This window comes from Ammodytes marinus (genome assembly GCF_949987685.1).
Source record: "Ammodytes marinus genome assembly, chromosome: 1".
NCBI classification, from domain to species: Eukaryota; Metazoa; Chordata; class Actinopteri; order Uranoscopiformes; family Ammodytidae; genus Ammodytes; species Ammodytes marinus.
Window position 1 is genome coordinate 33,093,101 of NC_137230.1, and position 13,670 is coordinate 33,106,770.

The 13,670-nt window shown below is 40.5% G+C and overlaps 1 protein-coding gene across 5 annotated transcripts in view; it reads left to right on the forward strand.

The window, feature by feature from the left end:
• chd9 (chromodomain helicase DNA binding protein 9) overlaps positions 1-13,670 on the forward strand; it is an 82,173-nt gene that overhangs the window by 39,928 nt on the left and 28,575 nt on the right. For all 5 annotated transcript variants that reach the window (XM_080027555.1, XM_080027556.1, XM_080027558.1 and 2 more), the window contains 9 exons: positions 2,159-2,267; positions 5,673-5,819; positions 6,632-6,700; positions 6,975-7,030; positions 7,702-7,819; positions 8,089-8,175; positions 8,460-8,597; positions 9,371-9,492; positions 11,505-11,748. In XM_080027555.1, coding sequence (XP_079883681.1) covers positions 2,159-2,267; positions 5,673-5,819; positions 6,632-6,700; positions 6,975-7,030; positions 7,702-7,819; positions 8,089-8,175; positions 8,460-8,597; positions 9,371-9,492; positions 11,505-11,748 — 1,090 coding nt within the window. The remainder of the gene's footprint in view (positions 1-2,158; positions 2,268-5,672; positions 5,820-6,631; positions 6,701-6,974; positions 7,031-7,701; positions 7,820-8,088; positions 8,176-8,459; positions 8,598-9,370; positions 9,493-11,504; positions 11,749-13,670) is intronic.

A 13,670-nucleotide genomic window follows, 5' to 3' on the forward strand; every position in this document is an offset into this window, starting at 1 on the left:
ACGATCATTGAAACTCTCCTTTCTCAACCACACCGCTCTTAAAATTCACAAACTTTTCGCCTTTACTGTTGCAGTCCCGACCCCAAGTTGTTCCGTGTTCTCACCCCCCAAAGGCCCATAATGAGCCAGGAAAAACCCTGACTGTATCAGCTTGAGAAATAGTATTTGTCCCCCTGATGGGCCTTTACGTTGATGGAAAGTACATTGATGTGAAAAGTTGAAACCCCTGACCAGTTTTGCTGCTATGTGGTAGCTAGTAAAGTCAGTTAGACAAAAGCTTATTGTGTTGGACTCAGAAGTATGACTAATAACTATTAAAGGAATTCAACAAGCTTGTCTTTGTCTAGTTGGGTTTATTGCTTAGTTCATTGCTTTACTCTGTGTGAAGATGTGTTACAAAGAGACACAGGAAATAAGAGAACATCTCCGGGTCAAATGTCTCTCTTGGTCACCATCTGTTGTATACATGTACAGTATGCAACATCATCTTGCTGCATGTTGTCTGTAGTCTGACCACACCCCACTAGTTTGCCCACTTGGTGTCTAAAGGACTGACTTGCTACAGAAAGACTTGTTAGCTAACAGGAGACAGTATAAGCTAGCGTTGGAATATTTGTCCACACATTCAATATGACTCTCTTAACGTATTGTGATATGATTAAGCCCCACAGGGAGATCTTTCTCTCTAGAGACACACCTGCAGCGGTCATTCTTCGTATGCCTGTGATTGTGTGTTTGAGTGCAGAGCATGTTTGTCTTTGTGGGAAAGGCTGCGTGGGTTTGTTAAGTGTATGCAAGCACGTTAGGAGAGAGAGAGATACGATGGCCGTGTTTTTACTTTATTTCTCCCATCGACATCACACCGAGCGCGAGAGATTTGTCGCCTGTGGCTCCCGAGAGATAGTACATGTGGAGAGGCGCAAGATAGGAAGCGTGGTGGTGTGCAAATGTGTTGGGAAAATATATGGGGAAAGGTCACAGACATAATATGTGACTGGGTGTGTGTGTGAGAGAGAGAGAGGGACGAGAGAGTTAGAGGATGAGGAGCTGTGTGGCTTCACTGTGCAATTTGCTGCTTTTCTGAGCTCCTGATATCATTACAGCACAGCAGTCTGTCTTGGTACTCCAGTCATACATTACAAGGCCACTGTGAGAAATTCCACCACTCACAAACCCGGGGAATGTTAAGCTTAAAAGAAGAAAAAAAAGATTTGCCAAATTCTGGTCAAATTAATGTTGGGTTTAATCCGCAACTCTAGGTTGGAGCCTTGACAAAAGCACTGCATTTCTTCCTCCATGAACTCTGGCAGCTCCCATTGTGAGCGTGTTAATACGTGTAAGCATTTCCTGCTGCACTTCAGCTGCTCTCCAAGCTGGTTTTTTTTGAAGTGTGTTGTTGGGGTCAAAACATTGGATGCTGACAGCTGTGGAGGGATTCTTATAGAATATAGGCTACTGCTGCAAACACACGTTTGTTTACGCACTGCAATGCAGCACACCTGAATATACAATCTCTGGTTTCAATCCAGGTCTCCTGCAAGAGGTTAGGTATGTGAGTGTATAAGCTACAATTAAACAAACAAACAAATGGAATCTGGATATCCATTTTTTTTTTCTGCAATCATTTTATGATGCATATTTCAAGTCCCTCCTTAAAGCAATACTCACACGCCCGTACGTACTGTACTTCAGAAGTGTCCTTGGTTGCTATATGTGTTCCTCCTCTCCTTGTTGGCCACAAATAGTTCTCTTTTTGTAGTGATGCAAAGTACACTCCATGCCTCATCTGGTCTGTGACTGTGCATGCAAAGTAGCCAAAATCATGAATTTGCCTATGAAGTAATTCGATACTAACAGAGTAAAAACAATTATGTATTAGTGTTCAGGCCTTGATACATGTAGGAACACTATTTGTGGGTTAATATCTGGATTGTGCTTACATTAATTTATATATTTAGTGTTTATACCATTTCAAATGTCTAAAGACTGTCTGCAGGTGATCACCAGTTACCTCCATGTTGCTGTCTTTAAGGCTTTTGTCCATTTTAAGTTGTTATTAAACAATAATGCCGTAACAATGAGTCCTTTTTTTGAGCAGGTTTTTCATACTCTGGTCTTTACCTCATTGTATTAATGGCGTGTGTTTTCCTTCCCACAGGAAAATTGTGATCAAGTTTGGGAAGAAGAAAAAGCGGAAGCCGGAGTCTTCAGAGGAGGAGTCCGATGATAACCCTCCCTCTCGACACTCTTCTAAAGATGTCGACTCGGTAAGATCCAGCATGTTCACACACTCACAAACGGACATGAACACCTATATTTGCAAGCCACTATTATTGGATCTGTGGTTTTGGAGCACTAGGACCATATGTATTCTCACCTTATCAAATTCAAATATGAATCCTAAACTAAACTCAGATTTTACATGTACATTTTCCTACTTTTTACCCATTTAAGTCCTTGTTTTTTTCAAATGTGGTGTTGTTATTACTACCTGTAGTGCCACAAGTGCACTGACAGAAAGCACATGGATAGTCTGTTTGAGGCATTGAGTGAAGTGGTGTCCTTGGCCTGACTGTTCACACCGCTGGCTGCTGAAAGCCTCACAGCTTCAGTCTGAGCCCGGCGGGGCTGAGTGTGTGGTTCACGTGGAGGTCATGCAGTGGGTGGATGTATCTCAAGTACACTTTTCTTATCTGTGTTGATGAAAAAGACATGACGGAGACACCATCAGTACAGGATACACAGCACTGCAAAAAGCACATTCGCGTGCACAAGAAGACAGCTAAATATAAAACAAAATCGTTTAAAAGGAAACGTTGTTGCCACAGCAACCAATGATATGAAAATACAATTTTTTCTTGTTGTAAGTTTGATAACATAAGACTTCTATCTTTCACAAAACACAAGGCAAATAACAATTGCTCACCTGAAGTTGAGATTTATTTTTTTAAAGGTAAAAAAAAACAAAAAAAAAAACAGTACATCCTAATGACATTATTTGAGATGCATTCAACAGCGTATATGCCTTTAAACTGAGGCAAATAATAACAGCTGGAAAATGTTTTAGACATTTGAGTAATCAAACGGGTGGATTGACATTTACAGGAATGTCTTTATCATTTCTGTTCTGCTGTGATGCTATCTCAATTCAAATGAGCATTTTTCATATACAAATTGGGGGCACAAAGCACTTGACATACTAAAAGAATAGCCCACTTAATAATGACACAACATCAATAAAACAGGAGCTGGAAACACGCTATCATAGAAAACCTTGAGGGAACTCCCAAAAGTTGAAGTAAAAGAAATGTTAAAAGTGAAAGATAAAATATAAAGTAGATAAATCAATAAATAATAAGTATGAAAGGATTTTCAAAGGAGAACAAGATATAAGATTATAAACTATAGTTGGTACAATTCAAAGCCAATAAAGTAAAAGCAAATATATAAATAAGTTTAATAAATGCAATAATATCCAATCAAAAGCGTAAGAAAATCCGATGAAATATAAATGAACTTGGATAAATAGAATTAAAAGCCAAACTAAAAAGGTAGTTCTGGGGTTTGCCTTTTAAAAATATTAACACTACCTCATGAAGAAACACAATTTTCTGCACTGCCTGATCAATAATGACAATTAAAGTCGGTGACCGCCGAGTGTACCTCAAGACATATCCCTGCTGTGTCGAGGTGTCATGTCTAAATGAGTGGGGATGACAGGTGACTCTGTCCCCTCCTTCACCCCACCACCTCTCTCCTTCCCTTTTCATTTCCTCTCCTTTGCCTATCCGTGGACTCTTGCCTAAGATATAATTATTCTCGTTAAGTGGCGCCACTGGCCTTAATTAAAACAGTCTGTTGATGACTCATTTAGGGTGATCTTGTGGAAGAAGTCATGGTAGCGTAGCAGACAGGCTAGAATAGAAAGCATAGGCCCCACTGTCACGGCATGTGGCAGGTTTGACTCTCCCTGTCTTGTGGTCAGCCTGGCCTGGGGGAAGTGAGGGTTTAGTCTCCATAGGGATATTGTACTCCACACCTAATTAACTTTGTCTGGGTGGCGTTTATGCCATAATTAACTACATATTATCATTAGGAGGGGCTGGTGTATCGATGCAGGGCACAGCCGCCCACGCGCAGGAGAATTGGAAAGGCCTTACTGGGAGGAATGGAGAGATGCTGGATTTGAATGCATGTGGCTTAGTGTGGGTTTTTCTTTACTGACTTGGAGAGAATGGTGTTATATTCTGAATTTCTTTATTGGTCATGTATGGGTTTTTTTTTTTCATGAGCCTTTTCCTCATTGGTTTGTGTGAATTTTAAATGTTATTGTGACTCATGCTTTCCATCAATAAGGAATATAATAGGTATGTTGATGCTGTGATATTGGATAAAAATGCAAGTTGTAGACAGGATATTAACCGTGATGGTATTTTCCAAACGCATGAAGAGCTGGAGTTATGTGCTGCATCCAAATGATAGATGGTATCAGATACGTCACAGGGGCAGTCAGAGATGGAAGAAGTGACATCAATCAATCAATCAATCAATCAATCAATCAATCAATCAATCAATCAAACTTTATTTATATAGCGCTTTTCATACACAGCTTACCAACTTACCAACCCCATGTATGTGAATTGATAAAATAATCATTCAATAAAATTTGTAGAAATTATATTACAAATAAAATGATATAGCAGGAATTAATACTAGGTTAAAAAATGGCAAAATCTAAGTGTATACAACTAATGAATAGGTTAATAATCAAAAAAATTATTAATCAATAAATAAATAAAATTCTAAAATGATCAGAAACAAGTAAAATAGAAGATATACTTAAAGTAAATCAATAATATTCAGGTACCACCAGCCAAGTGAGAAAGTGATTTCCATGATCTGCAAAATGTGAAACGGCGAGAGAGAGAGAGAGAGAGAGAGAGAGAGCGGTTAGCCTTGCGTAGCAGGAAGTGGCATCACACACTCGCACACTAAATCCTGAATCACAATTGAGGGAACAGTGAGTACTGTGTGGTTTGTTCAGTGTGGTTTTACGGCAGCGCTCTGTCAACTTCAGTGATACACTCGTGTAAAGCGGTGACATTAATGCTTCTTCTGATGTAGAATATGAGACGGCGGTGGTTACCGAGCAACCTGAGGGCGAATATTCAGCCATATGATGTTGCATTAGGGAGCGGTAAGTGGGAGAGTGGGAGGGGAAATGTTGGAGATGATCATTGGTCTCATCATTGGTCCCAGCAGTGTTTGAAATCTGCTCAGTCTGGTTCAAAACACTCCCCAATTGTAAATGCACTCTGTAGAGCCATTTGTGGACAATTAGGACATTTAACATACAGGAATGCCTGTTGTATTCTTTCACAAATCACTACTGGCCTCTGTATCACTTTAACATGCCCATTGATTGTTCATTGTTTTTATTGTTTACATGGTTTTATGGTCTCATATTTTATTTTTTAACCTTTTATTCTTGTTAATTGTATTTCTGTGAAAGGTGCTTTTCTAAATACATTTAGTTAACCACCCTTGTATCCTAAACTTCAGCCTTTTCATAAATAAGTTAGAGAATTTTAGAATGTATGAAATGCCAACTTGACTTGGTCACTTGACTATATTTGTGACTGTTTTCCCTCCATCTTGTTTTGCTCTTCTAGAAAAGGCGATCCAATCGTCAGGTGAAGAGGAAGAAATATTCCGAAGAGCTTGAGGCCAGGCTGTCCGATGACGACGTCAAGGTCATCGTCAAAGCCAAGAAAACAAGCAGTGGAGCGTCCAAGCAGCCCGCTGTTCAACTCTTTGTAGTAAGTACTTCTGCTTTAAACTCCACTGGAGCTAAGATCTAAGTTCAAAATCACTATTATTATTACTGTTTTTAAACCTGAGTGCATTGTAGGGCTAAAATCTTATTATCATTAATTTGAAGTATTTAGTTTTTGCTTACAAACAGCAAACCTAGCAAAGGAATTGTTTTTTTGTGGCATTGACACACATACTTTTGAAAAGAAAATAACAAAAAAGCATTTTGTAGAAGAGCAACAGCCCTACATGCTGAGTGAAGGGCAGCACAGCCTGTTTTCTTCTCCACCACCATGCTGTGACGTACAGACCAGCCCCCCTGCAGTATGCCTGTACTAGGAGAGAAGATGGATATACAGGGCCTATTTTTAATAATGTAAATGCAGACCTTAGAGTGAGGGGGATTTTGCCACAACAGTTCTGCTTAGATACAAATATGTATAGTCTTAAAGTTACAACCTGCTGTGTATATCAGCCAGACTTGTTCAGTCACTCTGCATAGGTCTGCAGCAAAGTCTGTAACCCAAGTCGCTTTTGTTTATGTCATACAAAATCCCAAAATTTGGCAAAGGGCTTTTCAATCCATACACCAGCCTCTCACCTTATGTCCTCTATTCGGATTAGGGAAATACTCCGTAAAAATGCTTCCACAGGGAAAAATAGAGGTTGTGGAAGAGCTGACTGTGCAGTTTTTCTTTTCTTTTTCTTCTTTTTTTTTTTCATTTTACACATTGTGGTGTGTCCTGAGGCCTATGCAAATGTCTGTCATAGAAGACTATGGAGTAACATGTTTTTTAATGTCCTCTGTCTTTTGTAGGAGAATCCCAGTGAAGAGGACGCTGCTGTTGTCGACAAAATCATGTCTTCTCATATTGTCAAGAAGGAGGTAATGCTTTGCTGCTGCTTGTTAAATAGACAGTGCATCGCTGCACCTTTTTAGGATGTAAGATTGTTTTGCAAGATAGCGAGATGTGAATTATTTATCACCACAGATAATGTAGCACAGACATGGTGCTATTTTACTTGATATGTGACTGAAATATTAAACATGTACCGCTTTGGTTCTGAATACCATTATATTATACAGTGTTTTATCCAATGAAAGAATCTCTATTGGTGTTGTGTAGTTATATACTGTGTTATGTTCAACCTCTCCACAGGTCTCTCCTGGAGTGCTGGTCGAAGTGGAAGAGTTCTTTGTAAAATACAAAAACTAGTAAGTTCATTGTTTAGTCGCCTCTCTTTATTTAAAAAAACTCCATAAATATTGTGTGATCATTTTTGTGTATTCTGTCTGTCTTTTTAGTTAGTGTGTGTGTGATCTGTTGGATAGAGCCCATCTGAGACATTACTGTTTTACCCCCTTAACTATGAGAGGAATTCTTCAAACTCAAATGAGATGAAAATAGGGACCAGATGTCCTGAAGTCTTCGCCAAAGGATGCTGATTATGAACTATGTGATTACACAGACCTATAGGCATCCTCTAGGCGCTTTGCAGCACTGCCGTATTAAATGTTATAACTGTGATTTATTTTGGCGTATATTAACAATTCTAGAGAAATAATTTATTTTAATTTGACAGCCGGATCACACTCATTATGTCTTCAGCCTGATGTTGAAAAGAATGGAAAAATATATGGTCTCACTTGAAATTTCCTAAACCAAAAAATAACAGATGAAATCAAATCAGGGACTTTTTGAACAGCCAGTCAGTAAAGGACTGTGACCACATCTGTGATCTGTGTTCACACCTGCTGCCTTCATTGTCACCCCAGATGCTGTTAAGAAGTGTTTTTTTTTTATGCTTCTCACATGCATTTGTATCTGTGTGTGTGTGTGTGTGTGTGTCTGCGTGTGTGTGTGTGTGTGTGTGCGCGGGTGTTAGCTCCTACCTACACTGTGAGTGGGCCACAGAGCAGCATCTGGTGAAGGACAAGAGGATTCAGCTGAAGATCAAACGATTCAAGATAAAACAAGCACAGAGGGCGCTCTTCTTCGCTGATGTAAGGCCCTGTTTTTATCTTTCCACGTATTTTATACACTTTATGTGTACGCACACTTTGAGCATTGTGTATGGCCCTGTGTGTATAGTGTACATGCATATTGTGTGTTTGTGTGTTTAATTGACTTTCAGTGTTGTGTTTGTGTGGGCGGGCACATCTGTGCGCATATATTAGAGTGTCTTTATTGGATACAGTAGTGATGCTTGTGTGAGTTTCCAGATGGTGAGTGGGCACTTAGCTTTATTCTCTCTTCTTTCTTTCCCTCTCAGATGGAAGAGGATCCCTTTAACCCAGACTATGTCGAGGTAGACAGAGTGCTGGAGGTGTCATATTGTGAGGACAAAGACACAGGCGAGGTAAAGTCTATCCACTTTAATTTGTAAATATTCTGTGTGTGCGTGTGTGTGTGTGTGTGCAAGAAAGTGAGAGTGTGAACCACGTTTTGCCCTTTTTCATATTTTCCGTTCCTCCCAGTACATTCTGCACTCCAGTGATGTCTTTGTAACAGCAGAAGAGCCCAAGGCCACCCTAATAGGCTCCCTCGCAGCCTTTGTTAATATTATAAAAGCAGCGTTTGGCCTCGCTCTAGTCTCTTTCTTGCCTTGCTGACTGTGCCTTGCCTTGCCTTGCCTTGCTCCAGGAGGTGGTGTACTACCTGGTGAAGTGGTGCTCTCTGCCCTACGAGGACAGCACCTGGGAGCTGAAGGACGACGTGGATCAGAGCAAGATAGAAGAGTTTGAGCAGCTGCAGGCAGTCAAGCCAAGCCCGCGCAGGATGGTGAGAAAATGCCCCTCTCAAAACTCTATTTACATTATGTTGTGTCGCTCTAACACTGTATATACTTGTTTTCTTTGGTTGCTGGTGTTTTTAAAGTGCTATTGAGAGAGTTCCCCTGTCCCTCATGTTGTTATCCTTTTGTATATTGAGGCAGATTTGTTATAATACCTATTCAGTGAGAAGTCGTTTACCCTGCACCCACCAACACTTACTGTTTGGTCAGGTAAATGGGGACAGTTAGCGAAATATTAAACTGATGTGGAAAAAGATTACTATCACACAGCGAGGTGAACAAAATTGCGAGTGCCACAGAGGCACTTGCTGCCACTTCAAGATCAGTGAAAGATGTTTCTGCCGTGCAAATATTAAGCCAATTAGAGAAAAAATATGTTGAGGGGAAAAGATAAGTGGGCTTAAGAGACCAATCCAATTGCTATGCTCTAAATGGCAATATTTTGATTTCGAACTTGGGAGAAATGCAGTCTATAGAATAGGACTAAAGTCTTAATTTGACTCAAACACATACCCAAAATATAGTAAAACCAGTATATTTTGAGTGGTCTCTTTTTACTTTCTGTTGTATTTGTGCTGTCCTGGATAAGTACGATTTGAACAGTCCTTTTCCCACCAATTTCTATTTCCACTGTTTTTCTCCCCTTGTTTATGTCAACATACAATGACATATACAATGATTTAATCCTTAGAGACTTTTTCATCTAAAATGTAACTGTAGACTTTCTCTCAAATCCCCTGATTGTGATTGTCCCCTGTAGGAGCGCCCGCCCGCCAACCTGTGGAAGAAGAGGGATCAGTCCAGGGAATACAGGAACGGCAACGGCCTCAGGGACTACCAGCTAGAGGGGGTCAACTGGCTCCTGTTCAACTGGTACAACAGGTCCGTTAGAGACACTTTGTATGCACACACCACTGCAGTCTATTTCACACTGAAAAAGCCCCTAATTGGTTTGAAAGGAAGAAACAATACCTGCAGCCTTGATCTTGACCCTGGTGTATGTTGTGATGTTGTGATGTTGCTTAGCTGCAGCATGAAAAGGTCAGCATAGTAAATCATTGACAGAAGGTAAAAACAACTGCTGCACACTGTCTGTTTTAACAAGTAACATTTCATTGGGTGGCTATAGAGTCTCGCAAACCTGGACCTACATAATTGAACAAAACAAGATTGAACTTATATTGAACCTCCTAGCCAATACTTTGTGCAATGCAATATAACAATATAATAGATTCAGGGCAAATTATGAATAAATGAATGAATTAATGAATAAAGGTTTTAATCAAATATCATAGACTATTATTCCTTTTTACTAATGCCTTGAAGCAGGGGCATGCTCTCCATGGGTGAGCTAGCCTCCCTAGCTTCAGCACATGTCTCACATTAAAATAGTAGCTTTACATTATATCTTGAACCTCAAGCAAAAAGGCCTCTCTTTATATACAGTATCAGCTTGAAAAGCTTCAGTAATCCCATGTCAATATAAAGCTACATTATATGTATTGACATAGATTGATGAAGAGATTGTATGTAGGGATTTTGTATTTCAAGAGGACTCCTCAAGGCCACAGATAATGAATCCGTGTGTGTGTGTGTGTGTGTGTGTGTGTGTGTGTGTGTGTGTGTGTGTGTGTGTGAACCACACTGTGCTTTGGCTGTGTTCACATGATTTGGTTCGGGCCTGCGAGGAGAGTCAAATTTCCTGCTTGTGCTGCACGCTGCTGCAACAACAACAATTGCATTTTCTTCGCACACCATCACAAAAGAAGCGCTGCGCACACAGTGCATCCGGAGCACACCGGTGTCAGCGTGCTTGTATTCACCATGGGAATTGGATTTTCTGTGTGAGCATGCAGGATTTTGGCGTATGCCTACGCAGAGAGATTTATCCAAAGCAGGGAGCTGCTTAAGAGGCCAGTGGGAATTTCTGCACGTTGCAATTAGCATCAAGACATAATACCCCCACCCACTGGACAGCTGAATAAATGGCTTGCTGGAGTAGAGCACACAGCACGCCGCGGAGGCCGTTGCATTTGCCATTATGTTTCAGTCTCATTCCTCTGGTCGATTATTACTGCTGATGATGTCGTTTCTACTCCATTGTTTGCACGTTATTATTTAAGTGTCGTGGGAGATTTTCTTTTTCTTTTTTTCCTTCTCTTTTCTCTTTTTTGTACTTCATCTTCATCAGCCTCTTTTTCACGACCGGCTTTTTATTTTTACTTGAACCAGTACAATTGTTGCATGCAACCAAAATGCTCACCATGAATTCACATCGTATCACACTTAGTGATATAGAGAGTATGCAGCGAATACAGGTGCATGTCTAAAACTTAGAATATCATGGACACGTCCATTGAAAAAGTGAAACTATCATATATTCTAGATAAGTCACACAAAGTGAAATATGTCAGGCCTTTCTTTTGTTTTAATTTTGATGATTATGGCTCACCGCTCATAAATAGATAATCCAGTGTCTTAGAATATTACATAAAAATCAGTCAAGAAAGGGATCTATAACAGACATGTCGACCTTCTGAAAAGCACTTTATGTTTTTTCTAGATTAATTTCACTTTATGTGTTATTAATCTAGAATATATGAAAGTTTAACTTTTTTAATGAAATACAGAAAACCTTATCTTTTCATCAATTTTCTAATACTTGTAGATGCACCTGTAGTTGGACTTTTTAAAAATCTTAATCCCCACACATACCGTATGCTGTGTAAACTTTGAATTTTCACACAGCTGTCATCACTTTTTAAGACAGTTCATCACCTTTTAGCCACACTCCCACTGCCTTCTCCCTCCTCAGCTGGTCTTTATTCTAGTTCAATTACTTCTTCACACTTCTTTCCCCTTGTAACTCTTGTTATCCCCCTCCCCCCTGTCAGACGAAACTGCATCCTGGCAGACGAGATGGGTTTGGGGAAGACCATCCAGTCCATCACCTTCCTGGAGGAGATCCACCGTGTGGGCATCAAGGGGCCCTTCCTCATCATCGCCCCGCTCTCCACCATCGCTAACTGGGAGAGAGAGTTCCGCACGTGGACCTATCTCAACGTCATCGTCTACCACGGCAGCATGGTCAGCAGGCAGATGCTCCAGCAGTACGAGATGTATTTCAGGGACGCACAGGTAAATGTCCTTTTTCAATGTTAAGTATTTCACTTACAGAGCACACTTATACCTACGGATACGTACAGTTTAAACATACATTTAAATTGGTAGCATGAACATATAAATGCTATTCCCTCTGCATGCATTAATCTTTAAAAAATAAGGCCTTTAAAAGACTTAAATCTAACTTTCCTTAAGCTGCAGGAGCCCTGAGTGAATCACATAAGATATATTGCGCACCATTCTCAGTATGACCCTCTCTACATCTTTATAAGCTTAACAATTATTTTTCTGAGGATCACCATACATAGGCCTCTTTGTAGCCTGTCATTTTCACTCCAGGTCACTCCATCATGTTTTTCCACAGTAAAAAGCTTATTATATCACTTTCGACTGGAGTGGTTGTGCAAAGGCCCCAAGGTTAAAAGTCTAGAAAGCCCGGCTAGTGGCTCAAGGAGAATGTACGTCTCTCACAGTAATATGTTATATATCTCTGGCCAGAGTCAAATTTAATCTATTCATAGTTTAGCGTTGCAAATGAAGTTACAGCAGTGCATCTCTTCCTGTTGCATGTCTTAGAGAAAGATCAGTGCTTTCTTTAGTAGAGTTGTCTGTCTGTCTGTGTGTTTTGGCCTGAGAGAAGCCCAGAGGAGCAGGGGACCAATCAGTCACAGACACACAGCCTGGTATTCAGCTTGTCTCATGTACCTCACACAAATGGAATCATGAGGATTGAGAGGCCTGTTCGTTCATCCTGACAGACCTAGCCCCTTTTCTCAAGACAGGCGTGCAGAATGTAGCATGGCTGTGCTTACCTTCAGACTTGCAAAAGCAAAATAACCACAGTGCCTTTTTTTTTTTTTTTTTTAAACTGCAGCAACGTCAAGGCCTGCGAGTAATCTAATGACATGTTTTGAAAAACAGTATGTCTGTGTGCAACAATAGGAGTTGGATATTGAAAAGCCAGGTAGAATGTGATTACTGTGTGTGCAACAGAATGCCTAGGTTACACTGGGAGCACTGCAAACTCACTTACGACAATATTTGGGGAAAATCACCTCCTAGGTAAAAGAAAGCCGGCAGCAGATGAAGGATAGGGACAATCTCAAGCAAAGGTTTTCTGAAACTAAAAGATTGGAAGAAATGGCAGGAAATGTATTTTAATTTTTTTAGTGACCTTGTTGATTCTGTCAGAGTTCTGCCAAGATGTGGTAAAAAAAAAAAGAATAATAAAATGAATATATGAATGTGTGGTTCATAGTTGCATTGCCCATCATGAAGTGGGCTGTTAGGTAGTTAGTGAGCCTTGGGCAGCGGCGTTCTGTGGTTGGCGGGCCGTGTGATGTGTCACAACAGGCCGTTAGAAGCTCTCAGTATTCAGACGCCACCCGGCTGTCTCCCAGGCAGCCTGTGATGTCATCGTATCCCCCGAGGGAAGCTCTCTGTCAGCGCTGCTCAGGCATCTCACAGGCAGAGAGGCTCCTGTACAGCAGTGTGTGGGAGGGGGTTACTGGATTACTGTGTTCCCCCTGAGGACTGTTGTCACGGCAATAGATACAAATGGAGAGGTGGGCTGAAGCAAAGCCTCCTCAGAAAAAAACATACAGCATGAAGACTCACCAGCGGGTGTGCACTCATGTCCGAGTTATAGCCCAGTGTAGATGAGACCAAGAGGTGTTTTTAGATCTGTCTGACATCTAAAAATAAATGTAAGCCATGTGTTTGCGGTCAACAGTGTAAGGCTGCACATGCTGTAGGTTGTAGGAGACAACCAAAGTCTTCTCTGAAGTCTTCTACATAATCTCAGAAAGCAGCTCTTTTTAATGATATTCTATCTTTCAGATGTGTACTCCTATTTTTTTGTTAATTAAGGTCTCGGGTAGCGCTTTCATTACTTGTGTGTTTGTTTTCTTCTATCTTATAACGTAATGTGTTTGAAC